The following is a 22,917-nucleotide window of genomic DNA, read 5'->3' on the forward strand; positions in this document are numbered from 1 at the left end:
GGAAAAAGTAGACCGCATTAACTAAACATGACGATGAAAACTCTCTAAAATGCATTTTACTGTGGGGAAAATTAACCAGTTTCTAATAATATGGTCTCTAGGCCAGACGGTCCCTTTGATAAGTTAACATGTACTCCCTTTATGCTCCTAGTAGGGGGTAAACAAATGCCTGAACAAACACAAATACACATAAACACCAATGTGGAGAATGGCAGTGTATGTCTTAGATCTATATAATAAGTGTGGGTGTGGTTATTTAGATGGAGCATACTGGGACACTTATCTTTTAGTACATTCCATTTTCTAAGTGAATGCTGGGCTAATCGCGGGAGTGAAAGCCATTGTAATTGTGTATCCATCTAAGTGCTGACAAGAATATACAATTATATTGTTTGAAACTGAGTTTAATGTTTGGGAGTTTTTATTGGCATTTATATTTACTTATACATTAAAGTTCGACACAAAAGGAAAGGTCAAAAACTATGTTATATGTGGAAACAAATACCAGACTAAAGCAGCACCTTGCTTTCTAAAATGTGTGTGCCCTGTCCGAATACAGGGCATTTTAAAAGAGTGTGATACAAATCTGAAATAAGCAAATAATAGGTTTCCGTTATAGGCAGCATTCCTCACTTCTCTAGGTTTTGCAATCTTTTTAAAGCTTCTTTTACATCAACTTTTTTTTTTTTTTTTTTTTTTTTTTTTTTTTTTTTTTTTTTTTTGTGTTCGCGGTACTGGCAAATCTTACCACAGTGTGTGCTCACCGCCACACGATGTTAAACACATATTATAAAGTGGATGTAATTGTAAACACACAGAGGGATATAATTACATGTAGCAGATTTAAGAGCTAATTCTTTGCCTTTTTTTACTCCGCATTTTATCAACATAATTATTTTTTGACTGCAGACTAACACCCTGAAATTGACAAGCCTCCATTATAGCAAGAATTTGTTCACCAAATTGAAAAACAATGAACTGCAAGGTTTATGTGTACCCATTGTCATAAAGAATTAGTATGGCTTTGTTCCGCAAGAGGAAAAAGCTAATGATTTTGAAACAGCAGGTGACAAAACACATTCTTTTTTTTCCACCCCTGTTATCAGTTTTTTGATGAAGCCATTATGAAGTGGGGCTGGAATACGGATGGCCTTATTTTTAGCAGATAGACTTTTAATGAGCTCCATTGTAAGGAGAGTCATGTTGATTTGCTTACTTCTTTTTTTCTTTACTTAGAAACCCCCAGTATTGAAAAACTACTCTCAAAGGACTGGAAAGACAAGCTTCTTGCAATGGGATCCGGAAACTTTGGCGAAATAAAAGGTAATATGGTGTGATTATTTTTATCCAAAACGTACCAAAATGAAGTTGATATTCAGAAATAGTAATGGTGTTAAAGTATTTCTGCCCTCATCTCTTCTGCTTCTTGCATTCTCTGTGTTTGGGGTTTCTTCTTTCTATCTTGAAGGAGGATGTAGCAGGGTTCTTATATTCTTTCTTTCTTTGTGCCTTATGGAATAAATGATATGTTGTTTTCAACAGAATCACCCCACTATACCTCTAACAGGCTCTGATTTTCTTCATTTAAAAAAAAATTTATTTATTTTATAAGTAAGAATGTACCTATAGCAAGGTTAAAAACTGTATTTTATAAGATTTTGTACATTGTACATATAAGAAATATGGGTGTGTAGAACCTAAATTTAAAACCAGAAATGATGAATGGGGAGAGCATAATAAAAGGTTGTTTTGTGCCAGTCGGGGTAACAATTTGTTTTGGTTTTATTTGAATCAGCAATTACATCCAACTAAGAAAAGTTCTGTAAAACTATTCGTATCTTAATAAACTCTTACTAATAACAAGGGAAGAAGATTTAATTTCCTCATATAAAATAAAAGCAAATTATCCTTTCAATTAATTTAAAAGTATGTTTTCTCAAAACACAGTAGGCAATCTATGGTTTTCTATTTGCTGCTAGCAGGACACTTAAGATTCTGAGTTCTACAGTAGGATTTTGAGAAAGTCAAGATACTTAGTCATCAGTATGAAATATTTAGTTATATATTACTGTGTACATTTTTGGTAGAGGCTGAATATACATTTAAGATATCACTAGATTTATATTTTTATACATGTGGAAATATGTGTATAAATAACTTTTTTTTGCATATGTGTGTCTGTGCAAGTGTTTTCCCAATGAGAGAAGCAATTTTCTCTCTTAAGGCTTTACTCCATCAGTGTATCCTGAAGAAAGGCAAAGCATCGGTCTTAAATGTTTGGCCTACATGACATTAACATCTGGATATCTAAAAACTTCTGGAAAATGTTTGACAGAATATTTCACTTTTCATGCAGATCATTTGGAATTACATGTATTTAGCCTATGATTACTTGTGAAAGGGTGATGAGAAAATGAATTGGTGCTAACCAACAAATTCAGTAGCCAAAATCTACAATGGAATCAAATTCAAATGAATGAGAATCAATATGCCTTAAAGAGCTTGAAGAGAAAGTTTAAGGAGAACTGAGAAGTTTTCATCTTCAGAGGTGGCAGGTCCTTGATATTATTTTGATGGATTTTAACCCATTTACCCCTGAGGCATAAGATGTATTCTCCAAGATTTTTTATTCTCCTCTGACCTAGGTAATAACTCAGAGTAGAGCAGCGAAGACTGCCTTTTCCAAGCCTTCTGATCTCATTCCAATGGAGGACAAACATTTTTTCCCTCCCTCGTTTTCCTTCACAAGTCAAACTTAAAAGCAGCAGCAGCAGTGATGACAAGCTTAGAGGAAAGCTCAGCTGTCCCTTTCAGGCTTGCCTTGGGGGTTAGTTTAGGAAGCTACAGTACAATCACAAAAGAAGTTTCTGTCTTTAATTTTGAATTTTTTAAGCTTCACATTCAGAGTACAAGTTAGGTTATTGTCCTCTGGTTCTGTTCAAAACACTGTTTTCTGATGCTTTTTAAAAGCAACTGTAGGTCTTTCTTCTGTTCAGGGCATGGTTATTAGGTGTTCAACTCAGGTTTGGCAGTAAACCTGGAAAACAGCACTGGATTACTTTTCCTACTGACTGCCCATGACAGTTGCAATTACTATCCATTGTTCATAGGTGGCTAGAAAGTGGAGAGGATACAATAGTGTGTTGCCCTCTGGGGGTAAGTGAATTTGACTTAAGGGTTCTTGTTGGGGTCAGGCACAAAGATTATGTAGGGCCCAGGAATGTAGTTTTCCTGCCACTTCAGAAGTTAGACAAGAACAATGGCTTAGTTGTTTTGGAAGTTATTTTTTGAGGCAAGTAAGGATGTAAGTCTTATGCTCTCCTATCCTTGTTTAGTTGAGGGAAGGAAGAATAAGTAAATTTTTTTAAAATCTGAAAATATGAATGGATTGAATTATTATTTGTGAAGGTTAATTTAAAATAATGTATTTAAATAGAACCTTTGCATATGTTAGGATGTTTCCACCCTTTACAGTATTCACAGAGCCTTGGTGTGCATGGAAACTTTTCTCCTCCATTTATATTAGCCAGTTTCCATTTAATTTTTAATTAGTTCCAGGAGATGTGTGAGTGAATAAGTGTGTGCATGTGTGTGTACCCTTTTCCCTTCTCTGAATATTTCATACTATAGCCAAGTGAGGACTGAGCTTTATTTTTCAGTGCTGTTTTAAATTGCTATCAGTGAATTAGCTTCAGAGCATTTGGAGAAATATTACAATCATAGCTTGGAAGGGTTTAGAGAAGTGTTTCTTACTATTAATATTCAAAAAGTAAAAATGATAGACTTTTTAAAATAGGAAAAATGGATAGAATTTGATTTGGAGAGTTTAGCTATCAATAAATAGTTGTCATGCCCACTTAAAGTCAATCTCATCTTTCGAGAAACAATGTGAGTTAGTAAAGGTCACCTACTTCTAAGAGCATAAAGTTATTTTTCATGTCGGATTATTTTACCTGTTAGAATTCATGCCATTTTATGCTCTGGTACTTGGAAATGTGAATTAGGTTTTAAAGTTACATTAGAAGCAATCCTCTAGCGAACACGTAAAAAGGATACTCGATCTGGTTTTGCAGAACAAAACAGTTTGACTGAAAAGTTCTGCCAACAGCAGTCAATATATGCTATAAACTGATTAGCTGCCCAAAAGAAGTATTTGTTTCTTCTTTACTTAGAAGCGACATAGTATAACTGGTCAGTTTACAGATTCTTTTGCCCATATCTATAGCAGAAGCACTGAGTAACAATAATGTGAAAGGTGAAGAAATACCTTTTAGAGTCTCACAGTTATTGAGTGCGGAGGGAGAAACGATGACTTTACCCCAGTTGGCAACCAATAGTCACACACAGTTTCAGCTAGCATGAAATTCCATTACGCTGAAGGTCATTCCACGGGTACCTCACCTGAGGATAGTATCTGGGATCCATGTCGGCTTTAACTAACCTAAGCAGATCATTTGTTTTTCAGCACAGTAATTGCAAAATTTGTATTTTGCCGACTTAATGTTTATTTGTAGAATTACAACACAAATATCTGCGTGCAAAATACTCAGTTGTTTTTATCTTGATAAAAGCGGAGCTGTGTACGGGAGGTTCTCTGGCCAAGTCACTTTAAAAAATTCTAGACCAGTTTCTCTACCTGCCTTATTTCAAGAGTTTTTTAGAGCCTGGTTTGTTTCCCCTCAGAATCTCTGACGGATTCTTCTGACCCTGGTTATGGTGCATTAGTTCAGGCCCACAAACTGTTGAATCTGTTTTTAACAAAAGTGCCAGGGGCATTTGATATAATTCAACAAATGGTTCTTTTGCAAGGCTATAATTTTGTGTATTCTAGAAGAAGGGCTATAAAGGCAAACACCAAACACCTCTAGAACTGCCAATAAGGGATTCAAGGAGATAATCCATTCAGCAATACCATAGCCTTTCAGAGCTCATGAATTAAAGACATACGCAATATAGATTCAGTGTGTGGATTAAAGTAGATAATCTTTTAGGTGGCATGTAAATGTTTGAGATAGCAGATATATAGAGTCAGTCAGTGGCTTGAAAGGGATAATTATATCTAAATAACATTAGATGATTTGAAAAAAGCAGACTTAGAATAGGAATCAGATCCCAGGTAAAAAATCTAGGAAGGGATCCTATAAGTTTTATAAATTTAAAACTAATATTCAGCATTTCAATATGTAAGGGTTTATATCACTTCAAAAGTCGTTTCAAACATGTTCTTTTAAAATCCAGTAAAGATTTAAGAATCATGTGGTTTACGAATAGTAATCTTGTGATTATTACATTTGTACATTAAACTAAAACATGTATATCTGCACATTTTTACAAAGGGGTTGGAAATGTTTGTTATTTTCTGAGAGAACTGTTGGATCTGGAATTTGTTCAATACAAGAGTCAGCCACAAGGAAGGTACACAACATGTAGTCATTTACTTCTAAATAAAGTAAATGTTTAATGTTTTTAATCTACTAAGCTTGTTTTATAGTTCCTCTGTAGTTGCTTATGAGTAATGTTTTCACTTTTTGTAAAAACTATTTCACAAGAACTAAAGAAAGACTGCTGGCGCGCAGAATATAAGTTTTCAAAATAAGTTGGGCAATGTCTATAAAAGCAAAGAGTGACTACATTTTCTATAAACCAGTGATTTGCTCTGTCTCATGACGCCAGTGTCCTCATGCCGGTGTGTAAATACAGCTAGTGATCGGAAGAAAAGGATAGGTCACTGTATCTCAATTGATCTGTATATTGATAGTCCAGTTCACAATTAGGAAATTTTATATACTTTGTATTTTTAAGGTCCTTAATAATGTTTGTTTTAAACATAAGGTTACTCAAATACTAAACTCTTACATATTTAGTAAATCTGGGCTTTATATTGGAAAAAATGCTCCCCTCAACATGTTTCTCATTTAAAAATGCATTCATTCATTTAAAAAAAAATCGCTTGTTTGAGAAGCATAAAGATTCTAAAATTAAAATAATTATAAACACATTATTTGTTTTGTTGTAGATATGAATTCCAAAGCTTGTTTAAATACTCTCCAGACTATTGGGTAATGCAGTTAACCTAAAACCTTTTCCCTGTTTTATACTAAAATTTACTAGGAAAGCATAGTGTAGCCACAGTGGTTTGATGTTACGTGGGCCGATTCTTCCAAGTACTTGTGGAAATTGGGCTACCACTTTTGGTTTATTTCCTCATCTACTCATTTTTAAAAAGTTGCTGATTATGATTTATTGCCAGCCACTTAGTGAACATCTTATACAGGCACTGTGTCAACATGTTTCTTACAAAATTACTGTGACAACATCATTTAATTCTGATTTTACATATGAAAAAATTGAGACTCAGCAATTAATTATCAAACACCACATACTCTAGTTGTGGCAGAGTCAAAATTTGAACTTAACTTCTCACTGCCTTTAAGGCCTGTGTTTTTTTATGTAATGCTTAGCAGCCTGTCTTCAACAGAGTTTGACTGGGTGATCTCTAGAATCTAGAATTAAAACTGGAGAACATTTCTAGACCTACCAAACCTGGATGAAGAACTTCTATAATTTGCATCCAAGATACTCTGTCCTTAGATCTGTCCCTAGCACACACACACTCAGTTTTGTATTTTTCCCTGTTTACATATTGACCGGCCCCTTGTAGACTACCTAATATTCTGTTGGCTCAAAGTTTGGAATGTAGTGCATATTTGAGGAAGGAATGACAAGTAAAAAATGCCATGTTTTGGGATAACTGTCATTGACTACATTCCAAATGCAGCAGATTTAACATGATATTTTAAAATAATGGTTTTTATATTTCAAGTACAATAAGTAAGTGGATGGAATAGTTTTGGAAAAAGTTCCTAAAATAACAGTCTCCATTAAAAGGTAACATTTTTTTAATTAGATGTTTTATAGAGCAATACTTTTTTAAAGAGGTAACAAGAATAACCCTTTCACTCACTATAGAAATTATAATACGTACATGTCTTTCATAATGTCCCAGAAACAAAACATCTACCATGGGGCAACAGTGGTGAAGACTATAGCTACTTGTTAATTATTTTATTCACTCTAATGATGTCACCATTAACATGGAAAGTTTTCCACATTAGATATATTTAAATCTAAGCCAAGGCCCACCTTTTAGGATACTGAAGCAAAAACAACAACATTATCATGTCAAAAGAAATCATAAACATATTTAAAAAGGTAAGAATACGTATAGTATTAGGGTACAAGAAGATGTCAATTAATTTATACTCAGTCATGTAATGAACTATAATATTCCTTACATAATTTTAATTGATTCCAACTTCTGAGGGGTATGTATATTGCAGTAAAGAATAGGTAGCTAAATTTTATCAAAGTCTGATTAAATTCTTTCTTAATGTAAAGAACCAATTAATAGACATTTGCATGTAGGATAACCTAACAACAAATACTCCTTTTATGAGCTGTAATAGTACCATTTTTATTTAGCCTTTTTGATGAGGGGAGGTCTGCCTTTTCTCTTTTTGTTGGATAAGAGCGCTGCTGAAAGAAGCTTCCATTATAAATTTAGACTCACTTAGTTTTTATTCATTTTATTTTCAGTTTATTCAACAAAGGCTGTTATCTGTCTTGCCATGGGGTAGCTCTGGAGATATAATGGTAGCAAATACCGTTAGTATTTAGTAGACAGATTCCTGCCCTCCTAGAGCTTATAGCCTAGTAGTAGTTCTTCATCAGGCGGAATATTAAAAGGCAACGCAATGAATGAGTTTTAGATGTTTCAAGTGGAATACCAGTTGAAAGTGACATTTCCATAAAAAAATTAAGCCAAGTAAAGTCTTGTTCAAATTGCAGCACTAGTAGTCTGACAAACACAAATAATAAAACAAAAAAACACCCTGGCAAAGATTTTCACTTTGAAACAAAGAATTAAATTTTTGGTAAGTTTTTTTGAGGGAAGAAACGTAATTAGTTTACTTTGAGCTCTAAACTTCTAGGACATTTTTTTCTAAAGTGAGTTTACTTTTACTTTTACTTTTTCTTTATTTGGACAATAGTTCCCACTGGTTTACTTTGATTTTCATGATTTGATTTCAAGCCATTTATCTATTTCATTTGGGTGGAGTAAAACAATATTGGGGACATAGCAATTTTCATGTATTTTTCCTTATTATTTCGATGTTTTTCAGATCATCTTTAATTCGACCTTGATGAGGGTTATTCCTGTGTATAAAATTGTACAGTATCAGCTAATCAAGGACTTTTCTTTGTTCTTAAGTTTATTTATTCTATTCACTCAACAAGTGGTCATATATCTGTATGAAGGTATCCACTATTACTGGAAATACAGAGTTGAACAAAACAAATTATAATAGTATCCTATTATCACAAAGCTTATACTCTACTGGGAGATACAATAAATAAATAACTATATCAATAAGAATATAACATACAGTGCTAACTACTATAGTATAAAAATTGGGTGATGTGATAGAAAGTGAGATGTGATTGCTTTTATAATTCCAGTGGTCAGCGAAGGCCCTCCGAGGAGCTGGACTTTAAGTACAACCTTGGATAGATTTTATTGTATTTGTTTATTTTTTTATCGCTTTCATTTAAATTTAAGCTATCTGAAGGCATGCTTTCTTTTCTGGCTTGTACTTGTAGTATCCTCAACACTTAAAAACAGTATGAGGCACACGGGAGCTGCCCTGTGAACATATGCTGAATGAATTAAAGAAAAAAGCCCATCATTTAAAGAGGAAGATTTTGCTCCACCAGGGGAAGTTTGACAATGTCTGGAGACACTTTGGGGCATTATAACTAGGAGTGAAGGTCCCACCTGCATCTAGAAGATGGAGGCAAGACCACTCCCCATGAAAATTGTCTGGCCTAAATGTCAACTGTGCTGAGGCTGAGAAACCTGGGTCTGGGCGAAGAGTTTTCTGAGGGTAAAAGTTAACATTCGAAGGTTCTATGGTGGGAGCAAGTTTGCATACTGGTATTAGAGGAACTCAAAGAAGCATATTGACAAAAGAGAAAATGGGAAGAGGTGATGCCAGGGAAGAAGACAAGGGCCATACCATTCAGGACTTTGTAAGGGTAGGAGTTTGCATTTTATTCCATGTGCAGAATAAAGCTTTGAAACAGTTTTATACAGACATACGACATGACTTGATTTACCTTTCTAAGCAGATAACTATGAACATTTGTTTGGAGAATGGATTCTAGTAAGGAAACAAGTAGAAATAGAGGCAATGACTAGAAAGCAAATTGTTGTAGTAAAGGCAAGAGATGATAGTGGCCTGGATTAAGGAGTAATAGTGGAAATGAGATACAGAGACTGATTTATAATATGTTCTAGGGTTGATCAATTTCCAATGAATTACATAGGGAAGATGAGGTAGACAAAAAATGAACACCTGGATTTTGACTAAGCAATGTATGGATGGTGTATTAGTCCGTTTTCATGCTGCTGATAAAGACATACCCGAGACTGGGCAATTTACAAAAGAAAGAGATTTAATGGACTTACAATTCCACATGGCTGTGGAGGCCTCACAGTCATGGCGGAAAGTGAAAGGCACTAAACATGGCGGCAGACAAGAGAACTAGTGCAGGGAAACTCCCCTTTATAAAATCATCAAATCTTGTGAGACTTATTCACTCTCATGAGAATAGCACGGGAAAGACCCACCCCCATGATTAAATTACCTCCTACTGGCTCTCACCCTCAACACATAGGAATTGTGGGAGCTAAATTCAGGATGAGATTTGGGTGGGGACACAGCCAAACCATATGAGATCATGATGTCTTTTGCTGAGCTGGCGATGACTGAAGCTGGTTCCCTTCCCTCATGACTTTGTCTCATTATATTAAGGAATCTGACATGTGCTGCTTCTATGGAATACAGAAGTATAAATGAGTGTTATGCCTGCAGTTTTTAGGCAGGAAGAAGACTGAAACAATATTTTTGTGTCTTACTTCAGTTATCTTTCATTCTAAGAGAACTGGAGCAGGACTAGCATAGATTAAAAACATACAAGAATGCAAATAACTGAAACATGAAAATAAATTACTATCAGTCACACACAAGTGAACTCATGGCATTAGCTATCTGGCTCAGATGGAACAAGTTCATATATACATGACTGTGTCTCCATAGGGTTATACACTATATAGACACACACATATATAAGTTATGACTCTTAAAAACCTGAATCTAGGTGAATAAAGAGTAGCTCCTTTTTGCTGGGAGGCCTCTGGAGTACTCCAAGGATCTAGTTAATATTCCTTCCACTTTTTTAAAGTCAAGGATGTCTTGTGACTCTTGCTACTGTCTCCGTTGTTCACAGACCACTTACTAAGTCCTCTCTAAGCACCTAGGGATGATCATGAAGAATGTGATAATTTAGAGATGAAGCCGTGGGATGGACTTCTTCATCTCAGTTTAGTACTTTCGTAAAAATGGGGAAGATTTCTTTTGCAAAAGCTTATTTTTTTTGGCTCAACTCTCTTAAGCCAAAACTAGAATTCCTTTGCATGTTTAAACTTGAGAATAGTTTAAAGGGAAGGGGCTTTATTCTTTATGTCATTCATTAAACGGTGTTAGATGATTTGCTATGTGCAATACATATGCTATTTGCCATTAACTATAGTAGATAATGAGGATAGAAAAGTCCATCATTTACAGTTGCTGCTATTGCAGCTACCTCTCCTGACTTTGGGAGAAAAATGTGAACATAAGATAATACAATGCAATGATTCAATACTATAATAAAGATCTACGCATATGCTGTGTAGATTCCCAAAGAAGAGAACAACTGTTATCCGTGGAAATCAGGAAAAGAGCCACAAAAAACAAGATACATGAGCTGGAGCATGAAGAATGAATGTTTAGGGAGAGGCTGGCCCAGGCAAGGCACTTGTTAAGGATGGCATTTGCAAGTGCTCAGAGTGGCGGGGGTGGTGGGGTAATGTTAGAACATTCAGTGTGGCTAGAATTTAGGATGCACAGAGGAAGTGGGACAATTAGGTGATATTTTGAAGGACCTCGTTAATTCGTAATAATGACTTGACAGTTTTTTCTGAAGCCAATGGGGAGCAATTGGAGGTCTTTAAACAGGGGAAGTGACAGGACTAGACTCTGACATGACATGACTTTGTTATCTAGGAAGGCAATTTTGGTACCAGTTTTAGAGGATAGATTTGTACAGAGATCAATTGATGACAGGAAGTTCTATTTTAAAAGTTCTATTTTAAAAAATTGTTACAAAAATTCATGAAAAAAGATGACAAAAATGGCAGTGAAGATAGAGAAGGCAGGATGGAAAAGTGCTGTCTCTAAGTCAGTACAACAGTATTTATGTTATGTTATCATTTGCGTAAAAGGCATTCTTATGGGTTGAACTATGCACTTTCCTCTACCCACCAACCCTAATTCATATGTTGAAGTCCTAATGCCTAGAACCTCAGAATATGAACGTATTGGGAGATAGGATCTTTACAAAGGCAATTGAATTAAAATGAGTTTATTATGGTGGGTCCTCATCCAAGATGACTGGTATCCTTATAAGAAGAGGAAATTTGGACATGGGTATGTACAGACCGAGACGATGTGAACACATATAGAGAAGACAGACATCTACAAGCCAAGGAAAGAGGCCTGGAACAGATCAACCCTGCTGACAACTTAATCTTAGACTTCTAGCATCCAGAACTGTAAGGCAATTTCTGTCTGTTAAACCACCCAGTCTGTGGTACTTTGTTATGGCAGCCCTGGCAAACTAATACAGAACTATTATTGTATATGCTTAAATAGGTGTAATCAAGGATAAGACACACAAAAAATAATAATAGTGGTTACCTTTGAAGGGACAGTGTTGGGAGGAGGTCTTTTATTATACACTTTTATCAGTATTTACTAATATGAACATAAAAATATTGAAAAATATAATTTTCATTAAAATTAAAGGAAAAACAAACGTATTTTGAGGAAAAATTACTGTGATTGATTAATATCAAATGCAGGGATGGGTAGTTGAGAAGGAAATTGAAGATGTTAATATTTTAGAATGCTGATTGGTGATAATGCTTTAAAATTACTTTATGCATGTTGAATTTTATGACTGAGATACACCCTCAGAGATACCCCATTCTGCATCTAAAAATAGGTCAATAGGGCTGGGGGACAATCTTAGGGTTGGCACATACTTTATTATTTCATTGACTGTGAAACTATGTATTTTAGAACTCAGGTGGTTAAAATCTATAAAGCATTGTTGAAATATAGTTCTTACAGTTTGAAGCATGTTAGTTCAAGGCCAGAAAAGGTAAAGAATGGGACTGGGGAGAATATAGGCATTTATGGGTGGCAGAAGAGGAGTCAGTGAAAAAGATTGAGAAGAAAAGGTTAGCTAAGTAGGAGTTGAAATAGAATGAAAACATGTCTAGGAAGTCATGTGAGAATGCTTAAGATGTAGCAAGATGGGCTGAAGGTTCAAAAAGTTTGAAATGAATATGGACTATAAAATTAGAAATTTTGTTTTAAATTTGAAATCTTACTTATGTCTTTATGACTAAGTGAAAACAAATAATTTTGTTAATCTTTCATATACTTAATGATAAAATGATATTTGTTAATTCTCATCACCAGATATATACAGTTGACCCTTGAACAGCACAGGCTAGAATGCCACAGGTCCACTTATATGCGGAAATTTTTCCCAGCCACACAGAGGTCCAAAATACAGTATTCACGGAATGTGAAACCCACCTATGTGGAGGGCTAACTTAAGTGGGTTTTGTAGGACCAACTGTAGGTGTTGAGTATGTGCTGATTTGCTTAAGCTTTTAAATTATACTTCTGCATGTTGAGGTGAAATAAGTTTTTTCTGAGTATGGAAGTAATGTAATAATAACCATTGTGGAAAAATTTTCTAAATACAAAAATATGAATCCTAGCACTTTGAGAGGGTGAGGCGGGCGGATCACGAGGTCAGGAGTTCGAGACCAGCCTGGCCAGCATGGTGAAATCCCCTCTCCACTAAAAATATAAAAAAATTAGCCAGGCATGGTGGCATGAGCCTGTAATCCCAGCTACTCGGGAGGCTGAGGTAGGAGAATCGCTTGACCCCAGGAGGCGGAGTTTGCAGTGAGCTGAGATCGCACCACTGTACTCCAGCCTGGGTGACAGAACAAGACTCTATCTCAAAAAAAAAAAAAAAAAAAAAAAAAAAAAAAAGAAAAAAATTAAAATGACCTATAATTCCACCACTTAGAAATAGCTACTATTAATATGTAGCTAAATTTGCTCTCAGTCTTTATTCCTATAAACATAGACATGTGCATGCATTGAGGTGAGTATACAAATGTTTCATTTCTCTCCAACTGCTTTTAAACCTAGCTTTATATCATAAACTAGATCCCATGTCATTAAATTTTCTTCAAAAATAATTTTTTATGGTTACAAAATACTCTACCATGGATGACCCATAATTATTTGATTATTCTCATTTGACATTTAGGTTGTTTCTAGAATTTCATTTAAAACAATTAGTAATTAGCCCACATTTCTTATGATATTTTTGGACTAGATTTTTTTTTAGGCAGTGTATCTCACTGCAACCTCAAATTCCTGGATTCAAGTGATCCTCCCACATCAGCCTCCCAAGTAGCTAGGATTACAGGTGCATACCACCATGCTCAGCTAATTTTTAAAAAATTTTTGTAGAAATGGAGTCTTGCTATGTTGTCCAGGCTGGTCTTGAACTCTTGGCCTCAAGTGATCCTCCTGCCTGGGCCTCCCAAAACATTGGAATTACAGGCGTGAGCCCCTGCACCCAGCCTTGGGCTAGATTTCTAAAAGCAGAATTATCCTTTGTAGGTTATGTGCATTGTAAGACATGATGTGTATTGCTGTTCCTAGTGTGTATTCCTTGAAATATGGTAGAAATTTACTTCTCTATTAACAATGTAGGAAGATGTTTATTTTGCTAGCATATGAATATTTTCATTAAGAAAATCTTCCCAAGATATATTTATATTATTTAATATTAGGATGTAATAGTCATGCGGCTATTATTCATAGAGTTAATATTCATTCATTCTGATGGAATCCAAATATCTGAGATATAATAAATTGTTAGCAACACATTATTGACCGCCTGCCTTGAATAAGGATAGGCATTGATAATAAGAAAGAGCGTAAGAAATGGTTACTGCCTTATTCACTCATTTTCTTTTCTGAATATTTTTTCTCTAGGCTATATGTAAAATATGTTAGAACTCTTCTTTCTATTCCAAATGGGCATATAAAAATTATAAGCTACTAACTATAGCTGCTACTTCCTAAAATAGAACAAACTGTTTCAGCCTAAATTGGTAGGAGAAATGCACTGGGGTTCAGAAGGGTGACTGAGTTATAACAGATCCTTCTATCTAATTATGTATACAGGTGGCAAATGCAGTAGTAAAACAGTGCTTAGTGTCTTATGTTTGAAGTGAAAATTGTGATTAAAGAGGGTGTTCTCTCCTACTGGTAGTACTTTATCATAGGGGCCTTGTCTATCTTGTGAGTTCTAAAAGAACAATTAAAAGTGATACCGTTTCTGTTTCAGTGAACAGCACATATTTCCCTTACATTAAATATAAATTTTAACTTGATAAGATTCATTGGCATGTTTTGAATATCTTGAGTGTAATATGTATTTTAAATGATTACCACGACTTTTCCAAATCTTGGGTTTATGTATTAGCTTACGTGACCATAATGTGACGCTAATTTGCCAACCACATTTTCTCAAAATTGCTATATTTGTGTTCTCAAACTTGAATATTTGCTCAGTTAACTGTATTTTATTTTTGAAGATAGACTTTGAATTGGCATATGGGGAATACAGTCTAAAACTTGATTTGCTAAATAGATGTTTGCTCTCTTTTAACATAGAATTTCTTTTTTTTTTTTATTTTTTATTTTTTTGAGACGGAGTCTCGCTCTGTCACCCAGGCTGGAGTGCAGTGGCGCGATCTCGGCTCACTGCAAGCTCCGCCTCCCAGGTTCACGCCATTCTCCTGCCTCAGCCTCTCCGAGTAGCTGGGACTACAGGCGCCCACCACCACGCCCGGCTAATTTTTTTGTATTTTTAGTAGACACGGAGTTTCACCATGGTCTCGATCTCCTGACCTCGTGATCCGCCCGCCTCGGCCTCCCAAAGTGCTGGGATTACAAGCGTGAGCCACCGCGCCTGGCCAACATAGAATTTCTTAGTTCTGAATCTTTCACTTTTTTTTTTTAAGAAAGGGAGAATCATATCACTAATACTAATGCCTTGACCTCTTAATAATTCTGGCTATTAGTTTTTTGTGTCTTTGTCTTGCCTCTTTAATTAGATGAAAAACTATAGTACTTAAGGCCAAGAACTGTACTTTGGACATCTTTTTATTGCCAGCAGGCCCTAGCATAGACTATTAAAAACAGTAGATGCTCAGCCAACATTTTTTAAAAAATTTACTTATAAAGTAAAAGTTAAAAAAATCTATAGATTATTACTGGTCATAAATGTAAAAACATTCAAAATGTTTGGTCATCATGGTATTTTGTTAGAAGTCCAATGTGCTATCTATTGTGCCAGAGAGCCAGGTTCATTGTGGTATTTTGTAATGGGTAAATTGCAATCACTTTTTACTGTTGCGTGAAAACGTAAAAGAAGGTAGGTAATTTTTTTTTTAATTTGATTATTATTATACTTTAAGTTTTAGGGTACATGTGCACAATGTGCAGGCTTATTACATATGTATACATGTGCCATGTTGGTGTGCTGCACCCATTAACTCGTCATTTAGCATTAGGTATATCTCCTAATGCTATCCCTCCCCCCTCCCCCTAATGTTTTTGTGTTTATTGAACTTTATATTTGGACTAGCTCTGTATACAACAGAGCCATTTTCATTGAAATAATTACTTTTTTTCATTTATTTTGTCTGTTTTATTGCTATATGATTTGTAGGGACTCCCGAGAGCTTAGCTGAGAAAGAAAGGCAACTCATGGGTATGATCAACCAGCTGACCAGCCTACGAGAGCAGCTGTTGGCTGCCCACGATGAGCAGAAGAAGCTAGCTGCCTCTCAGATTGAGAAACAGCGTCAGCAAATGGAGCTGGCCAAGCAGCAACAAGAACAGGTGAGTAAGAACTAGCGATGCAATAAATTCCTCAGACATTGCTTTGCCTGCTACTTAGAGGTCACTGTCCTAGGCACACAACAATGAATAAGAGTCCCTTCCACCTCCCCAGTTAAATAAATTAAAAGTCCAAAAAAGCAAAACAGAACAAAACAAAACAAAACAAAAACCCACCCACAGACAAAACCCAGATTTTAAGATGCTTATTAACTACTTTGGCGGTAAGTAGCGTAGAAGTAATTATAATCAAGGTAAATTCTGATAAATCATGAGAAAAATACCAAAAAAGAGCCATGGAGAGTCCAGAGAACATTTTCAACAAGAAACATTTTGAAAGAATTCATTAGAGAGCTGACATTTTGAGATATGCTTTCAAGAACTTGTGGGCTTCAACAAGTAAAGTGAGTTTCCAGCTGGGGGCAGGAAGTTCAGTTACAAGGCCATTATAATACTTTAAATTAAAAAGAGTGACAATCTAAATTAGTCAGGGTAATGACCATGGACAAAGAAATGAAAGGAATAAACAGGTGGAAGAGTTATGGTTAGTAGAATTCTTTGAGTAGGCAAAAGGGAAAGGAAAAGCGTTGAGCCTAGTAATACGGAGATTGAGAATGCCATCACCAGAAACAGAAAGTCAAGAGAAGAGCAAGTTTGGAAAAGAAAGTAGTTTTATGATGTTGAATTACAGCTCCTGTCAGGTTGTCCAGTTGGAGGTATGTGAGAGACAGCTAGAAACACCAGTCAGCATTTTGGAAGGGAGCTCAGGTGTTTCTTGGGTTATTTACAGAGAAATGGTAGTTTAAACTCTACTGGAGGAGATAACATTCATTCATTTATTTGACTAATAGTAATCTAGTGCTGCTTATGTGCCAGGCACTGTACTAACTAATTATTGAGGCTATCTCAATTAACCAGAGAGACAAAGCCCCTAAGTTTTAGTGGAAAGAGACAGAAAAAGGAGCAGATAAATTAACACAATGATATTATATAGTGATAGATACTTTGAAAAAATATAAACAGAGTAATAAGATAAATGTTGATTGCTATGACAAGGCAATGCTCCTTAGATTGGGCAGCTAGATCTTTCTAAAGCTTTGGCAGTTGAGCTGAGATCTAAATGACATACAAAAGGCAGCCATGTTAATATCGGGGACAGGACTGTTTTATGCAGAGATGTGGGGGGCTTATAGGCCTTAATTTACAGTGGTAATATTCCAAGAAAGCAGAAAGGAACTAAGGGTAGATACTTGGGAGATACTGGCTTATATAGCTGGCAGAGAAAGGAAAATGAACATATGCAGAAAGAATCAGATATGGAAGTGGGGCCAGGAGTGCACTGTCATAGGAAACAAAATGGAGATTTTAAGAGGTCATAGGGAACAGTGTTAAATGCTACAGAAAAGTAATCATTCTAATATCAAATTGAAACTACTAGATTTTTCATTTAGATTCTCATTGTCGGCCTTGAAGAGTAAGGCTTCTATGGTATTTTAGTAGCCGAAATCAGACAATAAAAACTGAATATATGTAGTAGGAAAATGGAGGCAATGCCTATGAACTATTAGTTAAAAAAAATTGGTAGTAAATAGAACGTAAGATGGCGGGGGTGACATAGTTTCAGCTTACAGATTAGTATGGCCCTCTTTTATGTGGCTAAGTCCTTTTCCTCTTCCATGTTCTGGGCGTAGTCCATTCACCATCCCAGGTGGAGGATGGCCACTATTTAATATTTGTGTGCCTACACATCCCTGTAAAACCTTCTAAACATCTTTCAAAGTGTAAGCTAGCAGGGTTGAATGGTACGAAGAAATACTCAGTTTATGTTTGAGGAGCTCCTTTTTTCCACCCCCTTATTTCCATTGTACTCTTCTCTACTTGGTGGTTTATGTCTGCTTAAAAGATGTTAGTTTTATTTTTAATGAAATGCCTCATCACTTTCATTAAAGATATATTTGGCTTGTTTTTGGGTATGGCCCATATGCTTCTTGCTTTATCCCTATGATAAAAGAGTTCAGAATGCTTGCCTGTAACAGTATAAAACAACACCACTCTTTTCCTGTCCTTAACTCTCAATCTTGCAGTCAACTGAATTCTGGAGAATCCTAGGAGCCTCAGAAATGTAGCTTGGCTAGGGATATTTTTTGTAGATAATCCCTATTTGCTTTGGTGGGTCTGAGGGCACACATGTCCTGAAAGATCTAAGCAATGACTGATGGAGAGGAAGCTTCTTTCTTATCTCTTTCGCATTCTAGCCCATCCCTGAATATTATAAAAGGATTCTAGAATCCTTTGATTCTAATACTTTCCCAGGACCTCTGACATTCTCCCTGGAACTTTACAAACCCCTAGGTTCTTCAAGAATTTCTCTCCTGTGTTGGAGAGATGTCCTGCCGTGCTGCCTCCACAGCCTGAGAAGATCCCTGGTGATAGCTACAGGTCATGTTTCTAGAGTCCATTCAGCTCTCCCAGCGCTTCTCTAGCATACATAGCAGGCATGCACAGTTACCACTCTGTGGTGGCAGATCTTTTCATGAAGGACATTTAATACTTACTCTTTAAGGGTCAGGGAAGGTTCATCTTCTCCTACAGTCTTTTTCTGACACTCCTCCCAGCACTCCCTACTGAGTGTAGAATGTCCCCATTCTATGTATTCTATTACTCCTGGTATAGCTGTTACAAAAGCTAAAGGACCCGTTTACTGAAGAGCCTTTCCCCCAGATTCTGAACTCCATTCCACACTCATCTATTAGAGAAATATTCATTGACCACCAATTTGATGCCAGGTTTTGTTCTAGTTAGTGGGAGTAGAATGGGCAAATAAAACAGACAAAAATCCCTTGTGTACTGAAATCTGGTTGGGAAGGGTAGACAATAAATAAACCAGTAAACTATATGTTGCTAAGTATTATGTTGAAAAAATAAGCAGGGCATTGGGGATGAGGGTAGTATCTATGGGAATATGTTCTTTTAAAAGGGGTGCTCGGGGAAGACATTATTGACGGAGAATATTTGAGCAGAAACCTGTAGAAGGTGTGGGAGAGAGCCATGGGGCTGTCTAGGCAGAGTATTCCCGAAAGAGGGACAAGTAAGTGCAAAGGCCCAGAAGCAGGAGTATCCTTGGGAGGCAGGAGCATCCTTGGTGTGTACAAGAGGCAGTTAGGAATGTAATGTGGCAGGCATGAGGTGATAGGGGGTGGGATGAAATCAGAGAGATAGCAGGAGGCCAAATCATATAGGGCCTTGCAGGCATTATATGTACACCGGCTTTTTGCTGAGTGAGAGAGAAGTGTTTTGAAAAGATGAATAGCATGACAAGATATATATATCTGAGACGGAGTCTCGCATTGTCACCTGGGCTGGAATGCAATGGCATGATCTTGGCTCACTGCAACCTCCGCCTCCCAGGTTCAAGAGATTCTCCTGCCTCAGCCTCCCGAGTAGCTGGGATTACAGGCGCCCACCACCATGCCTGGCTAATTTTTTGTATTTTTAGTAGAGACAGGGTTTCACTATGTTGGCCAGGCTAGTCTCGAACTCCTGACCTCGCGATTTGCCCACCTCAGTCTCCGAAAGTGGACTCATATTTTAAAAGTACTCTCAGGGTGCTGGTCTGTGATCGACTATAGGGCGCAGGAGCAGAAACACAAAGAGCAAATGGAGGCCATTACAACAATCCAGATGAGAGACACGGTGAACAGAAGAAAGTACGTAGGAGGTTGAAGTGGTCATGTTCTGAAGTATTCTTAAAGTTCTGTTAAAAGGATTTAAATAGCATTTGAAATATTGCTATGTGGGAGGAAGGAACTAGACTTAATGAAAAAGGTAATCTTCCTTCTACTGTCTCTTTTACCACTTTCTTCGGAAAAAAAAAAATTGTAGGTCGGGCATGGTGGCTCACGCCTGTAATCCCAGCAATTCAGGAGGCCGAGGCAAGTGGATCACCGAGGTCAGGAGTTCAAGACCAGCCTGGCCAACATGGTGAAACCGTGTCTCTAGTAAAAATATAAAAAAATTAACCAGGCATGGTGGTGCATGCCTGTAATCTCAGCTACTCGGGAGGCTGAGGCAGATGAATCGTTTGAAGTCAGGAGGCGGAGGTTGCAGTGAGCCGAGATTGCGCCATTGCACTCCAGCCTGGGCAACAAGAGCAAAACTCTGTCTCAAAAAAAAAAGAAAGAAAAAAATGTATTTTTTTTTACCATATTCCAAAGACAAAATTAAAGCATTAAAATAATTATAATTAAACCATCATCCATAGGGAAATAAATTTTTTTGTGCAGCCAGGTAGATCCATCCTCATCACATGGGTTCTTTTATTCATGGTGATGTGTGAATTTTTTCCTGAATTTTTGACTTTCAGGTATAGAGGTTAAGAGATTTTTTTTTTTTTTTTTTGAGACAGAGTCTCACTCTGTCTCCCAGATTGCAGTGGAGCAATCTCGGCTCACTGCAAGCTCCACCTCTCAGGTTCACCCCATTCTCCTGCCTCAGCCTCCCGAGTAGCTGGGACTACAGGTGCCCGCCACCACGCCCGGCTAATTTTTTTGTATTTTTAGTAGAGATGGGGTTTCACCCTATTAGCCAGGATAGTTTCGATCTCCTGACCTCGTGATCCACCCGCCTCAGCCTCACAAAGTGCTGAGATTACAGGCGTGAGCCACACACCCAGCCAAGAGATTTTTTTTTTTAAATAAAAATGTTAGTGACTATTACTTGATGAGAATGAGATCTAGAGCTTATTTATAAGAGAGTGATAAGTTTCAAGATGTTAGAAGTGATATCCTATCCCATGCAATGGAATGTTTACAGTTTTCATCTCATCTACTCATGCATTCTTATCAGATATCCATTCAGCATTGCTTTTGTAATGGACTTCCTGAGAACAGTGAGTAAAATATACATGGCCTCTACCCTCACTGAATTTATGGACTTCTCCCTAGGAGACAGAAAGATGTTAATAACAAATAAACAGACAAATATAGAGTCACAGCATGGGCATAATATTAAGTAAATGTAGAGGATGTTATAAATGCAAATAACAGTGAGAGTGGTAAGTGATCGTGCTGTTCCCTAAGTTAGGAAATACTTAAGATGACTATATGGAAGGCTAAATCTCAAATTTAGTTTGGGGCCTGTTGAACTTGAGGTTCCTTTGAATAAGTTTCTCAATAAATGGACCTGATGCTTAAGACAAAGGTCTAGGCTAGAGAAGCACATTTAGAAGCACTTGGCTTACATATGGAAGTAAGTATGAAGGAAAAGAACAGAGTCTAAAATTGAGCCTCAGAGAGTTATAACATTTAATGGCTGGAAAGAGCCATTAAAGGTGACTAAGAAGGAGAAGAACATGAGAGGCAGAAATGAAACCAGGGAAGTATGATGATGTCACAGAAGTCAACAGAAAAAGTTCATGATCAAGGGAAAGCATTTGAGTGTTGAATTCTGATGGGAGGTCAAAAGACGACGACTGAAAAACGCTTCAGAATTTTAAAATAATGCATGTGATTGGCAACCTTCTTAAGAATCATTTTGGTAAAAAAATGGAAACAGAAACCACAATAGCATGCACTGAGTTGGTGGTAAGGGGTTTGTGAGAGGCAGTAATGAGAAAATTACTTACCTAAAAACAAAAAAATACCAAAAACTTTGCTAATAAATACAGTGTCTTGCAATACTTTGTGCTACTCTGAACTCCTCAGTCTTAAACCTCCCCTTCCCCATTTGTGAAACACTCTGTTATAGAAAAGGGCTGAAAATGTCAGAAGCAGCGCCTTCTTAATATATCACTAGGCAGAGAGATGTTTGAAAAACAGACATTTCTTTCTGGGACTGATCACTGCCGTAGTGTCTTAGGCTTCATTTGTTTTAGGCCAAAAGAAACATAACTGTTCCTAAAGACTAAATATCGTCCTTGATCTTACTTAGGATGAATTGCTGATGATTTAGGAGCACAGACACATCTATTTTCATCATCTTAATCAGTGTCAGATCAAACTTTGAGAAACAGAACATTAGTAACTTCCCTCCGGGACTACAATATACTTGTAAATTTCTCATGTGCAATTTCTTCACAGATTGCGAGACAACAGCAGCAGCTTCTGCAGCAACAACACAAAATCAACTTGCTCCAGCAACAGATCCAGGTCAGAAATCAGAATTTCAATATACTTACAATTTTAAAAAATATATATTCTGTTTCTTATCCTTAAATACCTAACTGAAATGACCTCCAAAATAAAAATGACTTTCAGGCTAATTCATGACATAGCACCTCCTCTGCCATGCAGATCGGGCAAATGGTGTCTGTCTGTCAGTCTACGGGCCCTACTGTGTCAGGGAGCTTCAATCTAAACAAGCTAACAGCTATTTTCATCTTATGCTGAGAAGAAATTAGTGTAGATAAAGGTTTCATTTTATCTATATTTTAATGGTAAAATGTGTCTATAAGTGTTCTTAACTGGGTGGGTGCAGGGAACCAAAGCAGAAAGGTACCTGGGTTTTCAGTTAGAGAAGTAGCATCAGATAGATCGTTCTTATTGCATGCCTGAGAGCCATGTGTGATAAAGATGGAACATAGGGATGGTAGTAATTTGGTGTTCAAGTCGATTTACTTGTGGTTTTGCCTGGAGAAAACAAGTCTGAAGGCTGTAGGACCTCCATGTTTTTGTTATTTGGAAATTTGCAATGATAGGGAGCATCAGTACAGGAGGAAGCAGCTGTATTGGTAACAAAAAGAGAAAAC

The 22,917-nt window shown here is 36.6% G+C and overlaps 1 protein-coding gene across 6 annotated transcripts in view; it reads left to right on the forward strand.

Moving 5' to 3' along the window:
* Window positions 1–22,917, forward strand: part of SOX5 (SRY-box transcription factor 5) — a 753,263-nt gene that overhangs the window by 525,438 nt on the left and 204,908 nt on the right. For all 6 annotated transcript variants that reach the window (XM_030804393.1, XM_030804395.1, XM_030804392.1 and 3 more), the window contains 3 exons: window positions 1,237–1,323; window positions 16,003–16,175; window positions 22,250–22,318. In XM_030804393.1, coding sequence (XP_030660253.1) covers window positions 1,237–1,323; window positions 16,003–16,175; window positions 22,250–22,318 — 329 coding nt within the window. The remainder of the gene's footprint in view (window positions 1–1,236; window positions 1,324–16,002; window positions 16,176–22,249; window positions 22,319–22,917) is intronic.

The sequence above is a fragment of the Nomascus leucogenys genome, chromosome 23 (genome assembly GCF_006542625.1).
Source record: "Nomascus leucogenys isolate Asia chromosome 23, Asia_NLE_v1, whole genome shotgun sequence".
Lineage (NCBI taxonomy): Eukaryota > Metazoa > Chordata > Mammalia > Primates > Hylobatidae > Nomascus > Nomascus leucogenys.